Source organism: Zingiber officinale, chromosome 11B, assembly GCF_018446385.1.
Source record: "Zingiber officinale cultivar Zhangliang chromosome 11B, Zo_v1.1, whole genome shotgun sequence".
NCBI lineage: Eukaryota > Viridiplantae > Streptophyta > Magnoliopsida > Zingiberales > Zingiberaceae > Zingiber > Zingiber officinale.
The window spans coordinates 16,137,917-16,156,201 of NC_056007.1; the positions used below are offsets into that span (position 1 = coordinate 16,137,917).

The 18,285-nt window shown below is 37.2% G+C and overlaps 3 protein-coding genes across 3 annotated transcripts; 1 reads left to right on the forward strand and 2 right to left on the reverse strand.

Annotated features, from left to right (window-relative positions):
- Nucleotides 1-205: 205 nt before the first annotated feature.
- Nucleotides 206-4,087, forward strand: LOC122034778. Its single transcript, XM_042594131.1, has 2 exons — nucleotides 206-467; nucleotides 2,508-4,087. The coding sequence occupies exon 2, from the start codon at nucleotides 2,532-2,534 to the stop codon at nucleotides 3,837-3,839; it is 1,308 nt and encodes a 435-aa protein (XP_042450065.1). The 5' UTR covers nucleotides 206-467; nucleotides 2,508-2,531; the 3' UTR covers nucleotides 3,840-4,087.
- A 1,221-nt stretch (nucleotides 4,088-5,308) lies between these two features.
- On the reverse strand, nucleotides 5,309-8,079 carry LOC122034772 (pentatricopeptide repeat-containing protein At2g18940, chloroplastic-like). Its single transcript, XM_042594118.1, has one exon. The coding sequence runs from the start codon at nucleotides 7,965-7,967 to the stop codon at nucleotides 5,484-5,486; it is 2,484 nt and encodes an 827-aa protein (XP_042450052.1). The 5' UTR covers nucleotides 7,968-8,079; the 3' UTR covers nucleotides 5,309-5,483.
- A 1,154-nt stretch (nucleotides 8,080-9,233) lies between these two features.
- On the reverse strand, nucleotides 9,234-16,289 carry LOC122034801 (protein KAKU4-like). Its single transcript, XM_042594156.1, has 10 exons — nucleotides 15,978-16,289; nucleotides 15,607-15,659; nucleotides 15,353-15,468; nucleotides 14,311-14,665; nucleotides 13,846-14,019; nucleotides 11,848-11,932; nucleotides 11,482-11,738; nucleotides 11,268-11,337; nucleotides 11,126-11,198; nucleotides 9,234-9,675 (listed from the first exon to the last, which is right to left on the reverse strand). Exons 1-10 carry the CDS (start codon nucleotides 16,189-16,191, stop codon nucleotides 9,450-9,452), a joined length of 1,623 nt encoding a protein of 540 aa, XP_042450090.1. The 5' UTR covers nucleotides 16,192-16,289; the 3' UTR covers nucleotides 9,234-9,449.
- Between the last annotated feature and the right edge of the window lie 1,996 nt (nucleotides 16,290-18,285).

Sequence of the window (18,285 nt, forward strand, 5' to 3'; positions counted from 1 at the left end):
TAGATAAATGATATATTGGGCGACCAATTTTGGCGTACAAAATGGGCAAATGATATATTGGGCGACCAATTTGGGCGTACAGAACGGGTGACCATCACAGCTTGAGGCGCCCGAACATGTAAGGAGCGTAGTTGTAATTTTAAAAACTTGCTGGATTGTTTCGCAAGTGCGCTTAAAAGGCGCTTCCCGTTCAACCCTATTTCTCTTTTCCAAACCCACCGTTTCTGCTTGAACCCACCGTTTCTCTTCCTCCTCACGCCGCCGTCGACGTCGCTGCCTTCGCCTCTGTCGCCGCCTCGTTCCCCGATCCGCCTCCTGTCCTAGCCGTCGCTCTATAGTGATCGGAGCAGCGGAGGGCTTCGTGCCTCCATCTCGGCAGCCACTGTCGCCTCTCGCCATTTCTGTCAACGTTGTCATCACGCTGCCAACGCTCCACAGCAGCAAGAACGATTAGATCTTCGATTTAGGTGGAGCTTTCTTGCTTGATGTCTGTTGATTTACCTCTGTGCATGCTTAAATAGAAAATGATTTAGATTACTCAATTAGTTTGCTTGATCCCTTTTATTCGAGTATAATGCCTACTTCAGTATAACAGTTCCAGTATTCAATTTTATTATCTGCTCGCATATGAATCTGATTCCTTATTTTATGACTCTTCGCGATACTACAACAACAAAAGGGGCTGAGTTATGTTGATTGCATCCATTTCTTTTAGATAATATGATATCTTGTCAAGTTGATTTAATTAATTCTTTTTCCCTTCTTGTTCTAAACAATAGATAATATGATATCTTGTCAAGTTGATAAAATTATTTGATCAACGGTCTCCATTTGATTATGGTAAAACAGTAATAATTTATCCTATCAAAATTTATTAATTAAACTTACAAGGGATAACTTGAATTATTATAAGAAATAAAGAGTGAACCAATATCATGAATAAATCTTGTTAATGTTCTGAATAGAGATGAGTTATTTGTGAATACTCTCCATCAGTAATATCTATAGAACTTTTAAATCATATTAATTGATAGAATTCTCATTAAATTTATAAATAAATTAGAAGCTCTTAAAATGAGGAATTTATAATATCAAACTCACTAATCAATTAAACAACTAACAAGCTCAAATTAAGAGTCTGATAATATTTAAATGAATCAAGTTTAAACCAAACTCAAGATAAAAAATAAACTAAGGTTGAACAACTATTTTAATGGATTTAAAAAAGAATCAGACTTGATTATTTTATCAATTAATTATTTGCATCAGTTCTGTTCTTAGGCTGAGTGATGCTGCTGGATGTGATCAGTGTCAAGTATCTTTAATCTTGAACACTGATTCAGAGTGTGCATTTGGGAAGACTAATGTTTAATGTTTTTCAGAGCAAGAGATATCAACATCATAGAAACCATTGACAATATGTCTAGCAACTTATAGACAAGATGAACAACAATCTGTCAAATATTGGCTTAAAACATTCTTGACTATAATGGCATAACTTCATTCGAATGAGTATCATTCATCAGATTCAAACTTTATTGAATTTACTAGAAACTTTGCCAATATGTCCAACTTCTTATAGACCACACGAACAAGAATTCATGAAACATTGGCTTGAAATACAATATACACTTAGACTCTGTTTGGGAGGAGGCGAGAGAAGGGGAGGGAATGGTAAATAAGGGGAAGGGGAGAATTGGTCTTTGTTTGGGATAGTGTGAGTTGAGGGGAAGGGGAGAGAATAGTAAGCCTTCCCCTTGCATGTTCGGGAATTGGCAAAATTTCTTACACCTTGAATCGAGGTGGAAGGAAGGGGAAGGGGATCACACAGCAAATTTCTTCCAATTGATCGGCAGCGGGCGGTGGTAGGTCTGACGGCGAGCGCACGGGTGAGGAGAGCACAGTGAAGAGTGAATGAATTTTCAAAGTTTATGTTTTTAATTGAAACCTATATTTTAATTGATTTAATCAACTCCTAACTTAAATGACATATTTTAAATAGGTTTTTTCAAATTTGAATTATCCCATTAAAATATATATAAATTTATTTTAAATTTTAAAAATTATAGATAAATTATATATATTTATTATATATATTGTCACCCTATTAATATCACTAATATTAATTTTATTAATTTAATTTATTTTTAAAGATGCAGGTAATTTTGTAGCTTTATATATTTTATTTCATTCCCCTCCATTTCTTTTCAAATAAGATAGCACATGTTAGGTTAATAAATTTTTCTCCCTCACAAACAAGGGGAACATAAATGCTTCCCTTTCTTTCTTTTTCCTTTTCCTTCCATTAATAAACCTTCACTCATCCCATCCAAAATTTTGAGAATTAATGCACATGCATACATGTTAAGAATTTAAGCGGATGGATGCATTATGTGGTTTCAAAAACGTAGTAAATGATAATCAAATTAATTAATCTTGCTAATGTCATTCTAGAACTATCTATGATGCATTTATAAGATTGTTGCGTTCTGTGTGTGTATGAACAGGGCCTTGGACTACAAGAATACAAGATGTCTGCAGGTTTCGACCTAGAAGATATTGAACAACGATTAAGAAACTTTCGTCTTGCAAAGGGAAAGGGGGCTGCCACTTCTCAAGTGCCACAAGCAACTCAAGCAGCGGTAACCCAGCCACTCTCCAATGAGGGTATTGAAACAACAGATCACAGTTATCAAAGGGCAGGGCGAAGTATAGACCCCATTGAGGAGCGCATCAACAAGTATTTGCAAAAGCCGATTGTCTTGCCAGAGATACCTGAAGAGTTTGCTAAATTTGACTCAATAACTGCAGATCTTAGACCTGTCAAGTATGACTTCCCTGATAATGCACTAGCTGGACAGGCCGGCATCACATTGGAAAGGTATACAGTCGAGGAGGTTGCAATATTAGGACGCACAGTCATCCCCATGATATCATCTGGATTTAGCAAACGTGGTGCTGCAGCTCTCTTTCCGTTAGCATACAACCTAAAAGCCCCGAGAGTGAACTCTACAGGCGAGTATGTATTCCCTGATGTTGAGAGGATCATAACCAGTATAGCAGACGAAAGGTACGACGAGTACCCTGAGGAGATGATATCCAGACAAGGCCCTTTTGAGCCAATAACTGCCACAGTTGACGTAGAGGAGGAGTCAGCCGTGTACTCATATTTGGCTTGCTCCATGTTGAGATTGTTCACCAAGCCTGTAGCAAACTATATCAAAGCATGGAATCGTATAACCGACGGGTATGCCAAATTTTACAGAAAACAAGTTGGCATGCGGTTGCCGACACCTACAGAGGCATCTATGAGAGGGTTATCAAACTGGTTTGCCGTGGACCCGAGAGCCAAGGTCACTCTTTATAGAATCCTGTGGTTGGGCAACTCGGCAGAAGAGTACATGGGGTTCAAGAAGTTCCTCTATGACATGCACCTGACTTATACAGGGATGCATATTGTTGATATACTGCTACAGCTCTGCGAACAACTAAACTGTAGCCCCGGAGTTGTGCTAGCCTTAATCAATTGCAGAGAAACGGAAAGGCAAGTTCAATGTCTTACTCACCTCCTCAAGATTTTGGCAGACACTGGAGAATGCCACAAGAAGAGAATGTGGCGTTATGGAAGAATCTTTGATGAGACGTTCATGGCTGATCTGCAAACGAAAGCATGCCCGAAGCTGGTGTACATCATGGCATCTGCGTTGCAGATGGTGGCACCAGAAAGACACAGTGGCATTTTGAAGATTGCACAGCTAGCTGATGTCAGTGACGAGAACAAGAAGAAGTGCAATATTGCTGCAAAACAAATGCTCCAGTCCATCAAAGAGCGTCTATGATGTCTTCCGAAATAAAAATCTTCAAGCAATTGACGTAAAGATGGTAGGAATCTTCAAGCATAATGAGAATAAATTACTATGTATAGTGGAGAGCAGAGCTACTACTATGTGGTGGAGAATAGTTAAGTAATAATATATGGATTATTATCTTTTCTTCTGCTTAAATCGAGCGTGTTGTAACAGTTACAATGTGTTGATTTTGTCAAGGAAAAAAATAAGAGAGATAATGAGAATAAGTTATTACTGTATAGTGAAAAGTAGTTGGATAATTATAAAATCGTAACTGTCACAATATGCTAATTTAGATTGAAAAAATATAAGAGAGAGATTATAATGAAAATAAGTTGTTACCATATAATGTAATGGAGAGTAGAGTTACTATTATGTAGTGGAGAATAGTTAAGTAATAATATATGAATTATTATCTTGTCTTTTGCTTAAATCGGGCGTGTTATAAAAAAAAGGTAGATCCGTTATCTTAGCGGCCCTCCTAATGTCGGCCCCACGGATATAGAGGGAGGTTCATGTAGGTACACAGGTCATAGGCGCATGACGGGGTAAACCTCAGGTCGTCAGTTCCTGAGAATCGACCTCTGACCATTACGCCAGAGATACCATGCGCCCACCGTCTGCGCTACGTCCTGGGGGTAAATCGGACGTGTTATAGCAACTACAACGTGTTGATTTTGGTGGGAAAAAAAATAAGAGAGATCATAATGAGAATAAGTTACTATTGTATAGTGGAGAATAGTTGGGTAGTTACGAAATCGTTAACTGTCACAATATGTCAATTTAGGTTGAAAAAATATAGGAGAGAGATCATAAAGAAAATAAGCCACTATATAGAGTAGAGCTATTTCTGTATGGCAGATTAAAATAGGACATCATCCCACTAACTAAAAAAAATAATTTTGACTTTTGTCCGTCGAGAATTAATGCACATGATGTATACATTATTTGATTTTAAGAACATGGTAAATGGTGGAATAGTAGACTCTTCTTAAATCTTAGTTGTAATATATTATAGGAGAATTTTCATTTAGTGAGAAAGAACCTAAGAATTGTCCATCTGAATGAATCTTCATAAGTACTTTTTGATTTACCCTAATGACTCATGAAAAACTTCCGTTTGACTGAATTGATCATCTAAAAATTAATCGGTTCAAAGAACTGAATACCTGATACCAATTATTAAAAAAAACTAATAAATAATAATCAAATTAACTGTCCTAGAACTATCATAAATTTATCAGATTATAGTTACTATGCCACAAATATGAGATATAATCCATCATATTTTGATTTCTCTATTTTTCTACTGTTCTTACTTCAATACCTATCAATTTTCGCTTTGGCAGAGGATGCCTAATACAAAGCCAAATAAACAATTGGAAGTCATGATCAAAAACACATTTCAAGATCAATCACCAAAGAAATCAAATTAGCCAGCTTGAGAGACAGGACAAATATAAAACTACAACAAAATTATTCAGCACAAAGTATATGAATGATTTCTTTGCTCCAGTTCATGCAAATCTGTATAAAAAAAAATACAATGAACTCCATTTATACATCAACAAATATGAGATAGCCTCATATATGTGTAGGCCGTTATCCATTTAACGATAGGTAGATACCATTCGATCAATGATGGGATTTCCTCTCTTCTACCCTGATGGCTAACTTATTCGCCAACTGCTCAGGAAAAGATGAATCTATATTCTTAATGTCAGCTACAAACTGGTTGGCTTCCTCGAATCTCTTGGCTTTGCAGTAGCCATCGACAATTGTCCGGAAGGACAGTTCGTTAGGACTACAATAGTGTTCGGCCATATAGCTAATAACATCAGCAGCATCTTTGAACATCTCCATGCTCACATATCCGGCAATCAAGGTGTTGAAAGTGACCATGCCAGGTGAAACTCCTTTAGCTATCATGTCTGTCAAAATCCTCAAGGCTTCACTCATGAGGCCTTGTTTGCAAAATCCATTAATCACAGTATTGTAAGACACCGCATCAGGCTTCAACCCAGAGCTTTCGAGTTGTTTCAGCATGTCCTCTGCTGCCTGACATTCACCATCTTTCACATACATGTCCATCATACTGTTATAAGTGATGAGATCAGGTCGGAGTCCACTTGGATGAATCAGATTGAAAACTTCCCGAGCACGATCATACATTCCATTCTTTGCATAAATTGAGAGCATCGAATTAAGGATCACCAAATCAGGTTTGTAGCCATTCCTCTTAAGCTCCTCAAATGCCTTTTCCATGCCTTCTAATACCCTACACTTAAAGTTGATTATAACGAGAGTCCTAAGGATCGCCCAGCTAGGAAAAATTTTGCCATCGTATACTTCTTGTTCGATTGCTTCTATAGCTTCAAGGTGCCTTCCTTTTGCATAAGTTTGAAGCAACAAACAGTATGAAAGATCATTAGGCTTGAAGCCCTTCCTCTTCATATCTGATATGACAGATTCTGCAGCTACACAATCACCCTTCCTAGCTATTGCATTCAATAGTGCATTATATGTCGTAGTGCAAGGAGTAAAGCCTGCATTGACCATCTCGTCATACATCCGCAAAGCATTTGTACCTGAACCACAACGACCATATGCGGCGATTATCGTGTTGAAGGTATCCCTGTCTGCTTCAACTCCTGATTTCTGCATGTCAGTGTACACTTGGCTTACATAATCCTCCATGCCCCTTTTACCACACATGGCTAACATTGTGTTCCATGTGACCCTATTCGGGACGCAACCACTGGACTTCATGTCGGACAGTAACTCCAACATTTCCTCCATCCTTGATTTCCTTCCGAGCATTCCTAATATTGTATTGTAAGTACAAATGTTAGGAACACAACCGAATTTCTTCATCCGATGAAACAGCATCAAAGCTTCATCCTCTTTTCCAGCTTTGCCATACCCATTAATCACAGTGGTGTATGTAATAGAATTTGGCATAATTCCTTTAGTAGCCATGGCATCTAAGACCGCTGCCCCTTCTTCATAAAAGCCAGCTCGAGCATAGGTCGCTACAAGCTCGTTGTAGGTAACACCATCAGCCGGGCGGTCATTGTCCTCCATTTCCTTCAAGACCCTCAGTGCTGCTGGATAGTTTCCGGCCTTGCCATACGCCTGGAGTAGTGAATTGTATGTGACAGTGCCAGGAACATAGCCCTGCAACTTCAATTGTTCAAAGAACTCCGAAGCCTCTGTTAATAACCCTTCCCTTCCACAGGCAGAGATCACTGTACTATAGGTGAATTCATCATAGCTCACTCTTCTGCTTTTCATCTCATCCAAAATCTCCAGAATTTTGCTCCAGGACTGTCCCTTGCGACCATACACATCGAGAATCACATTGTATGTGACCAAGGTGGGCAAAATCCCCTTGGATTTTATCTGGTTAAACAATGCAATTGCTTTGTCATACTTCCCAGCACGAGAGTAGCTATGAAGCAAAGTAGTGTAAGCACGGATATCAAGCCGGAATTCCTCCAGAGGAATACAGTCGAACAGCTTTGCGGCGACTGAATGTTGCGAACTCTTCCCCAATACCCTGATCATCACCTCGATGGCTGGGGCGTCTAATCTGGATTCTTCAGCATGAGAACTGGACGCAGCCCATTCGAACAGCGTGAGAGCTTTCTCCCAATTGCCCAATACCTGGAGCGCCTTCAAGAGGCCAATCCAATCTGTGCCAAAAATCTCATCTTTTCTGGCTTCAAGCAGCGAGATGACGTCGACGAGCGGACACTGGATGATGGATCTAAGCAACGACTGGCCTGCGGCGGAGAGGAAGCCGAGGCGAGGGTCCCGCAGAACCCAAGCGCCATCTTTGACGCCAGCAAGCCGTGCGTGCGGCGCCGGAGACGATTTCTCGCGAGGGGACGAGGTCGAAGCAAGGCGCAAAGAGGGAAAGCTGGGATTTTTACTGGTTGATGGAGGCCGAAAGGTGGTTCTGGCCTCCTTGGCGAGGTGTTGGAGGATGGAGTCCAAAGGAAGGGAGGAAGGAGGCGGGGGCGGCGGGGGAACGGGAAGGTTCAATTTCGGTTGAATTACGATCTTGGGGCTCTGGTTGGGAAGAGCAGGTCGGATTGGGAATGGAGCTCCCTCCATTGGCGTGAAGATCAAGAGACGGTCACAGAGTGAACTTCAGGAGATGGAAGGATGATGCTCGAGAGAAGTAGGCTTATCTGAAAAGACTGAACAAGGCAAATATCATATAAATTATTGGGCAAAAATAGAAAAAACAAAGAGACATCCCTTTTAGGGCATCCGCAATGCCTTTAATACTTGAACGTGTTAATGCAGTTTTTTTTTTTTTTTCAAATCTGTAATTATAACGCTACAGTGATAATAAAGGGATGACACATTGACATTAACGCTTCACTTTAACATGCCTTGCAGAACCTTTACATGGTCCTTATTTTGATATTATTAACTATTATATAATTATAATTATTATAATTGAGTAATTGTTATATAATTATAACCGTTATGATTTCAATAATTACTGCACCATAAACCCTACAAGTCTAATCAATATTAATAACATCAATGTTATATTGTAATAATATTGTAACTCTTATAAATACTAAAAAGATAGGAAAAGTAGCGATTACATAATTATTAAAATATATTTATTTTTAATAATCTTGATTAACATGGTTAATTTTGATCAACATTATATTATAAAATATAAAATCTAATCAATATTAATAACATCAATGTTATATTGTAATAATATTGTAACTCTTATAAATACTAAAAAGATAGGAAAAGTAGCGATTACATAATTATTAAAATATATTTATTTTTAATAATCTTGATTAACATGGTTAATTTTGATCAACATTATATTATAAAATATAAAATCATCATATTAGCGGTCCTTTACAATGGTCCCACGTTATATAGAAGGTGGTTCAACAGGAGCACATGTGTTAAATACATAGTGAAATATGAACCACAGGAGCACATGTGTTAAATACATAGTGAGATATCTGCGAGTGATGAAACCCCTGAATTCAATTCCTATCCAATTTAGACACAATTTCATGCTCTTACCATTTGTGCTAAGTCTAGGGATATCAACATTATATTATAATAATTACAAATCATAACTGGTACTTTATTTCTGATCAACATCAATCAATATTGTGTTGAGAAATTATATTCTCATAGTTGTTATAATTATAAAAATTATAGTAGTTATAAAATCTTAATTGTTACAATTATGTAACAATTATAATTATGTAATAACTATGATCTCATAGTTACTATAACTATAAAAAAAAAATAAAAGTAATTTTAGAAATAAAAATATACTAATGTGAAATGGAATATGGTAATAAAGAAAAAGGGCATACTTTTTTATTCCAATAAAAGGGGCATCCTTTTCACTTTTGCCCTAACTTATTTCCATATATATGAATGTTTTGCAAAACAAAGAATTACTAATTGCAAAAAAAAAAAAGTAATTCATTTACTAATTAGATAATGTAAACAAATCTTCTGCAGCAACTATGATGAACATATCTTCTGCAGCAACTTGTGATGATGATGATGATTGCACAAAACGGGAGCTGTACAGAGGGATCAATTTTCCAATGTTCTTCCTCTTTTTAATCTCGCAGCTACTTTTAACTTCAACCTTCGATGAGATTGTCTATCTGGGGAGCCAATTGGCGGATGAAAAGAGTTGGTGGCAGCGGCAGCTGTAGCAGTATCAGATGAAGTCTGGGGTTCCTCTTTAATGGCAGTTTTTGAACTGGGACGTTTCTTCAATCTTGCGAATGGAAATCTAGGCAATGCCAGCACTGGACTGGACCAAGTTGAAGCTTTGTTAGTTTAATGAGGGGACTGATAAGTTGAAGACAATAAGTGTAATACATTTATGAATGTGAAAAACCAGGCTTTCGACCGGAAGCAAGAACCACTTTACAGAATCTTCGTGGGTAAAAAATAAAAAAGGCACCCCTTTTTATTGAAATTGTCCCATGTCGATACATTTTTATTTCTGAAACTACCCTTATTTTATGTGTTGTTGTAACAGTTATGGGTTCATAACTGTTACATATGGACACTTCAACTCTGATCATAATTGCTATATATGGACAAATAAGCTATGTTGTGGCAACTATAGTTCATAGCTATTGCAACATAAATATTTAAATTTTGATCAACACTAATAAATTATGTTGTAGAACTTCATCTTTCATCAATACTAGTCAATATTATGTTATAGTAACATTTCATCTTTGATCGATACTAACAATACCGTGTTGTAGCAACTATAACATAGGTCAACATCATATTCTAGCAATTACAAATCATAGCTGTTACAATATAGATAGTTTATTTATGGTCAATACTAACTCAATATTAATCAACATTATCTTGTAATAGCTATAGGATCATAGCTGCTATAACTATGTAATTATAGTAACTACAAAATTGTAGCTATTACAATTTCGTAGCTGCTCTAATTGTGTAGCAACCATGATCTTATAGTTTCTACAATAACACTAAACATAAGAGTAGTTTCAGAAAGTAAAATATATAGAGGTGGGATGGAGAATCCTTTTGATAATAAATAAAAAAAGAGCACCCTTTTAATAATTCCAATAAAAATGTCACCCTTTTGAGTTTTGCCTAATCTTCGTTTACGGAGATCAATTACATTTTGATTGGCAGGAATAACAGAATTGACAGTAGTGCCCAATCTTCTTTTATGGAGATCAATAAGATTCTTATGGGCAAGAATAACAGAATCGATATGATAGTAGTGAACAAGAACTTCATTAGAAAGAGAAGATACACCTTAATTAAAAAGATTACCAAATCTATGTTTTTCAATATTCATTTTATATCTATAAAAAACTCAGATTAATAGAACATCGAAACTATTTAGCCATATCTAACCTCTCGACGGAAGTAAAGCAAAAAATTGACAAAAACTGACTATGGCCATGAACAACTCCAACATTTTCAATGATTCATAATAACTTTTCTTTATTTCTTTATTTATTTTCGATAATCCAAGTGTTTGGGCTTTCGTCCGATTAATCTTGGAGGTCCCATTTGGGATTAGAACTCTGATTCATTTAGTGTTCCTCCTAGCGTTGTATGACTATTAACAGAGTGGAAGATATAACTTTCAAGTTGCTTTTTATATTTAAAGAAAATGTGGGATTTTACTCCATCTTTGTGGATATAATCCAGTAATAATTTATAAATTTTTCATCAAAACTTAAGCACTCAAAATTACTGACCCTTTTTCAGATTTGATGACTTCAACTGCAGTAGCTGGTCGTTCAGAATAAAGAACATATTGCTTACTATTTCCTGCATAGAAAGAGAATGTATGCGTTAAGTGATTATCGATCTGGGAAAGCTGGAAACATATTGCATTACCATCTTTCTCAACTTCTGAGCTACCCATGATGCTTAGATGCTGTGTAGCCATCAAAGTTTCTCGAATGCCCTTCAAACATGTAATACAATTACTTTCTTCACTTGCATGAAACCAGATCTACACTTGTCTAAAGTTGAACCACAAAAAATTTACACATCGAAAGGATCATGATAAGGTAATCAAAATCTCCTTGAGTAACACGGGTTGGCGAACCTGTTTGTCATCTGGCATGTCGTTGATAGGATCAAAACAAAATGAGCCACCTCCAACTCTGGGATCAGTAGGCTCTAGAGATGGCTTTGAGGTGTGAGTTAATATTGTCTCACTAGCCATGTCCATATCTGAGTTATTGTTAACTGGAAGTATCTTTACATGCTCATTTGTCCTTTCATTAGATTGCCTAACGGCAACAGTTGCATTTTCATCTGTAGTGTGCAACGCCAATGCCTCAGGCAAAGTTGAGCATGGACCTAATCCAGCAGTAGTAATCAGTGAACCGTTTGAAATGTGATGGATGCCTATAACAGTTTGAGCTATTTCATCTGATTCTTATGAGACCACAAATTTTTGTAAGAAAACCTGATAATAAGTTGTATGTAGATTTTGCTCGTACTCTTCGGTGATCAACATTTTTGCCTGTTGTAGATGTATGGTAGCTCCTTTTCTGAGCAGAAAATAGAGACAAAAACCACACATCAAATGAAATTTGAGCTAAAATTGGTGCTAGATGGCAAAAGCACTAAACAATTTTCTTAAAAAAGACTGAATACTATGACAAATAAAATAGGATACTCTAATGATTTTAGTTCTTTTCATGTCCATTCCTGTATATCTTAATATTCTCATCTCTACGACTCTTATCTTCTATTGTGTGCTCGAGTCATAGCCCAATTTCAACTCCAAACCGTCATTTTATAAAACTTCCCCTTAAATTTTAATTTCATACACTCTCTAGTTTGAAAATCAAACTAATATTTAAATAAGTTGGTAAGTTAAATGAATATAAAGTAGAATCAATTTTTCTTATAGTAATAATGAATGTCAATGCCTTAATAGAACTTCGTAAGGTATTTTCTAGGTTTAATGAATGCGTAGATGTGTTAATACATCAATATGTTTTATAATAATCATTACTTGATTCAATCCTTCCCATATCGTAGTATATCAATGTGTTTCTCTTATTCACATGATAAATCAATTAGACGTAGGCAAAGGAACCAAATCAATATGTTGCTAAGTTTTATACCCCCAAAAGTTATTATAAATGGACACAATTGCAAATATCTTAGTAGAATAATTATAAGCAATTTTATCAATTTTCAATCGTATCTTATCCCTTTATTCTTATACTTTTGTTGGTCCTTTTAAGTACTTAAGGCAGAGTAACAATCATAGACTTAGGTCATAGCCAAGGGGCATGTGCCAAACACTATGAGTTGTCAAAGAGTTTTGTAGAAAACTCAAGGATAGTTGAGGAGATTTTTTTGGAGAATCAAATATTAGTTTGATAAGGGGATCTCTAAAAGATCTAAGTGAAGGATCATAGGAATTTTTAGAAGGTTTAAGTCGAGAACTTTTTCGGAGGCTTAAGTAGGAGATTGTTCAAGAAGATTAGGTAAAAAGTTGTTAGGGGTTCCTTTAGGTAGTTTGGGTAAAGGGTGGCTAGGTGGCCCCTAAGAAGACTCGAGAAAAGGTTATCAAGGAGTTTTTTAACATGAGGTTCTTCGATGATCATACCATCAAGGGGCTTACCTAAGGAGTCATTGGAGGATCCTTTTAAGGTAGTTATCAAAGAATTTAGGAGAGTCCTTTAAAGTCAAATAATAATCATTAGAGAGATTGTTTAGAATTTTTGTTCATTGAGGAACCCTCTAAGGTAAGTCACCAAGGGAATCTTCTATGATTAGGTCATCAATGGAGTCCTTTAAGGTAAGTCATTAGAAGAGTTCTTAAAATCAAATTATTAGAGAGATCTTGTACAGATTCTACACGGGATTTTCCTGAGTTTGATTCTTTTATTTTAATTAAATATTCTTTGATAGTGTATGAACTAGAGGCTCTCAATGTTGTCTTTAGTTTTGGTTCACTAAAGGAATATTGTTTTGGGTTAGCAAAAGCATTATGCATTTGTCTTCTAAAATTCGGCGGAACATATTTTTGCATAAATTTTATTTTTCTTTAATGCCAACATGTGATGAATTTTGCGCTTATCATATAATGTAATGGTGCCAAAATTCACTAATGACTCCAATGTTATTATTAACAATTCGTGCTCGTTCAATAGAAGTTATGCTGATTAAAATAGGCTTCAATGTCAACTAACCACTGACCATTATAGAAAGCTAACTTTGCATATTTAGGAAAGATGAAAATTAGTGTAGCAAAAAGATGAGTATTTCCATTGAACAAGTTCGTAAACAATTTCCTGTTGCTAAATACATGAGTCACTTGAACAAACAAGTCGCAATGCGAATTGAACATGCAATTTCTAAAGTGTTTTTAAAAACAAAACTAATTAACAGAAAAAGATGTGTACATTTTCTTTTGTAATATGGAAAAATAACTTGCTCAAGGTACCTTCGATGATGGCGAAGGATGATAAGATATTGAATTAGTTCTATCATTGCACAAACTCATTCCTCTTGATGGTGCGGTTTTGTACATACTTGTATCTATATTTTCAAGCTGACAAGCTGGCAAGGATCTCATATATGATTTGGCAACATCCACCGGGCATAAACCTTCAAGATCCTAAAGGTGAAAGGAATTTTATCAGACTGGCATTATGAACATGATCGTTAAGTATTAAAAACAGACACTGTTAAACAACATAAGTATATTTTCTACACTCTCATCATAGCAATAGTACCTAATTCCATGGAATTAACCATTATGGAGAACAAACTATCAAATAAATACAAGCTCAATTAACAAATAATAAAAATGTTAACAATCCAACAAAGACTTGACCCAACAACAACATCAATTACGATGCATAAGCATATTGTAAAAAATTAGAACGGTGAGAAATTGAGAGCATACAGATTGAAGCATATCTGTGTGCAGAGTAGAAGGTCCATGATCAAAAGCAGTTTTTGAGCTCGATGAAGACCTTTTTGACTCAAGCCATCTGTTAACTTTCCTTATGGCTGAATCTGGGAACATGTCATCTGCCTGGCAAGTGCAAGATGTAGGAGAAAGGGATTTCAGAACAGAATATGTACTCTTTGGCAGATCTCCAGCAGGATGCGATAGCTGATAAGATTGTGGGTAAGCAATATCCTTGCTAACAACCATGTCAGACATGTCTTTTGGTAAATGATGTGGATCAACTTCTGCAGAATGATCATCCACAACTCGTGATTCGATTGTCTTTATTAATTTGTTGCACTCATCCCTGCTGGACAATACAACACAAAAGAAAAGAAAAAGGAAATGCACATAAGTCTGAAGCATAACACCACAGGTATGATAGTCAAGTTGACAATTGACGGTTCTAAGTTTTAATACACAAAAAAAAACAAACATAGCCATTGAATTGTTAGTTGAAATTTTCATGTAGTATTGTCATTAGGAAGATAAACTTCTGAATGATTTTAGCAAGTAAAAAACAACAAATAGCAGACTAAATGAATATGAGAAGAAGCTTCAAAAAAAATTTATGAGCATATGACTTTTCTAGATTGTGAGCTGTAGAAAAAGAAAGTATCTCTTTCGTTTTACCATGAAATGAGTTTGTTCTTTTGTCTTTTACTAATACACATTTCTGTTTTTCATATGAATAACTATCACAACAAGGTTAGCAAATCTTTACTTCTAAATTCAATTGAAGAATAGAATGAGAACAAGTAGGAATTATTTTGTTTTTCTTTTACTTGATGCACTAACATAGAGAAATCAAATACAGATTGGCAATATAAAACCATGTTGGAATCTTGAAGAGGCCATCTATATAGAGGAAAATGAGTCGAAAATTGCTTGTTCTTGGATGAACCTACAGGAGGCTACAAAAAAAAAGATGAATATTTAGATGGAAAAAGAAATTCATAATAACAGAATAAATAGAACCATCCACTATAATTACCTAGTAAACGTTTCCTGCAGTAGCAGTTGCTCTATCGCAGCTTTGCTCCCAACTTCTTTGAGAATAACAATGGAACCCTCCATCGAGTCATTGACTAAATATGATGTTTTTAGTTTCTGAAAATATGCACAAATGACTTCTTAACATCTACCAGCAATTTTAACCAGATTCATATCAACAGTCAGATTGTTCAGCATTAGCAAGATTCTCCTACTTCTATTTTAAAAATGAAAAAAAAAAGATGAGGAATCTACTTCATTTAGTTGTTCACTTTGTCGTAGATCCAGAGAAACATTTTCATCTTCATCTGCAATATCAATTTAAGAATTCATATGCTCAATAACAGAAGTCCTGATAAAAGGATCGTGCAATTAGTTTCAAATTAATTACATGTATCATAAAATGCAGAACTAAGAGACAATATAAAATGCAAAAAGGGAAAGAGTGCCTCAAATTGGATCCCGTTGATCATCTAAGATTCAAATTTGCAACCAAAAAGGACTCAAATGATGAATAATCTACGAATTCCCAATGCAAGATAACAACTTTGCCACATTAAAGTGCTTAGTACCATTTTTTTAATTTCAAAAATGAAAACAAGAAGAAAAAAAAAAAGGTTGTTTACTCGAATTCCCATCGGTCTCCTCTTCCAAGGAGCAGCAATAAGAGGAGGATGAGGCGGAATCGGAGCCGAAGACAGAAGAGACGAGTTTCCCCGCTCCATAGACGATATTAGCGAGCCATCCACCGCCAGCATTTCCAGGGGGTGCGGCGTGCGGAGACGGGGGAGGAGGCGGCGTTTCCTCCGGCCGGCGACGATGGCCGAAGAGGGAGGACATAGAAGGAGAGGCGGAAGAATCCAGAAGAGGAAGAAGCGCGCAAATGCCGCGTGAGCACCGCCCGTTCCCTCCCCTTCCCCCGCGGTGGAAGCCCGATGCTCCTCAAACGAACGTAGCAGTGGGGTCGTTACCAAATCGTCTTATTTTTCAACTTTTTATGAAATGGACGTTTTATTTTTTTGTTTTTTGTTTTTAAAAAAACATTAGGGCAAAAATGTGAATGAATGTTCAGATATGTATATTTACTCTCTCGTCTTGTGGTATTATTTTTATTATTATCTCTCTTTAAAATTTAAAATCAAACGGACGTATTGTAGCAAATAAAATATTTTTGGCAGAACCGTATAGTTTTAATTGGATTTTTTTTTTATTTTCATAATACTTGACTTTATTGGTATTTGATTATTCATAAGAACAATTTATTTTATCATCCTAAGTGGTCACAAAGAAAATTCAAAATTAATTATTAATTATGAATCGATTATGAATAGCACCTAATGAAGGATCGAAAGCGTTAGAGGGGGGGTGAATAGCGCTCGTGGTTATTTTAACATTTTTCGGAAATCGTAAGAGAGTTACGCAGCGGAAAGTAAAAGCAAACACAACAGACGCAGATGTTTTACTTCGTTCGGAGCCTATGGCGACTCCTACTCGAAGGCCCGCGGTCCTTGACCGCTTTCGATGGGCAACAACTATAAGATCGGAAAGATTACAATTTGAATTACAATTAATGCAATAAGAAAACTAATACCGACAACAAAAGATCGAAGAATCTGAGCTTTGGGTTGTCGACGTCGAGTAGTAACACTTCAAGGTCGTCTCGTTGGCAGCACTTCACAGAAGAAAGCTTAGAAATCGTTGTGCCTTGAAGCTGCTCCTCAACTCTCCTTTTATATGAGGTTCAGGGCGCCTGGGACCTTTCCGGGCGCCTGGAGTGTAACGTGGCCAGCCAACCAGGTTGCTCCACGTCGCGAAGTCGCGCAGGGGATAAAAGTTGGTCCCGAGCGCTCGGACCTGTTCCGGGCGCTCGGATCCATCCCGGGCGCCCAGACCACCTTTTTCTAGCAGGTTCCTTACCTGCAAACAAAGGTTAGTCCGAGCAGGTTAGTCCGAGCAATATGTTGGGGATCGGACGGCCGGCTTGAAGGGGGGTTGGATAGACGGCACCCCCAAATAATCGCTTTCTACACTATTGTTAGTATGCGCAGCGGAAATCTAATACTAACTACAAATATGAATACAAAGAAAGCTTAAGACAAGAATAAGAAATGCAAACCAAGCTACACGATCATTTACGTGGTTCGGAGATAAAGCTCCTACTCCACGGCGTGTCCGTAAGGTGGACGATCCCTATCCGTCGGTGGATTACTCCCCGGAAGATCTCCGGCTAGCTCAAACCTCCTTGTGGGTGGAGAAACCTCACCACAACCCTCACAAGAGCTCCTTTGACGCTAGGGTACAAGTAGACTACTAATAGAGATTAACCACCTCTATTTCGTCAACTCAAACCAAGCTCCCAAGCTTTGGTTTTATAGGCCACGGGTTGGAAAACCCCGCCTACCAGTCGACTGCTAAAACATGCAGTCGACTGCCCTCTGTGGAAATTTGACCGTTACATCCCAACGGCTCGATTCCACACATTCTGTTCGCTTCCAGTCGACTGCCCCAGTCGACTGCACCAGTCGACTGCTAAAACATGCAGTCGACTGCTACAGTAGCGCTACAGTAAAACCCTAAAAACTAAGATTTTACTCCGAGTACAATCTCTCGTGCACTCGTACCCTCACCCTTATGACTCACTTGATTCTTCCTTTGCAGCTTTGACCTTTTGCCTTCAAGCCTACTTCCTTTGCCTCTCGTCCCTCGGATGCATTCAAGCCCGCGGCTCGTCCCCAATGCCATCCTTCGCGTATGCCTCGAAGTCGCTTCCCTTGGCTCTTGTCCTCGCTGTCTTGTCCACGGTCCCTCGGATGCTCTATCCTTCACCGGACCCGAAGCCATCAACCTGAGTCACATGTGTATCCTGCAAACCTGCACAACTCAAATACACATATCAAATACAAGGGTGAACCTAACTTAAACCCTTTGCCCAAA

Excerpts from the sequence above, each read along its gene's own strand:
- LOC122034778 (XM_042594131.1), top strand. The coding sequence starts at position 2,532 with ATGTCTGCAGGTTTCGACCTAGAAGATATTGAACAACGATTAAGAAAC.
- LOC122034772 (XM_042594118.1), bottom strand. The coding sequence starts at position 7,967 with ATGGAGGGAGCTCCATTCCCAATCCGACCTGCTCTTCCCAACCAGAGC.
- LOC122034801 (XM_042594156.1), bottom strand. The coding sequence starts at position 16,191 with ATGTCCTCCCTCTTCGGCCATCGTCGCCGGCCGGAGGAAACGCCGCCT. Across the intron at positions 11,933-13,845 it reads ATCCTTCGCCATCATCGAAG|AAAAGGAGCTACCATACATC; the intron begins GTACCTTGAGCA and ends TTTTCTGCTCAG. Across the intron at positions 9,676-11,125 it reads GTCATCAAATCTGAAAAAGG|TCCAGTGCTGGCATTGCCTA; the intron begins GTCAGTAATTTT and ends AACTTGGTCCAG.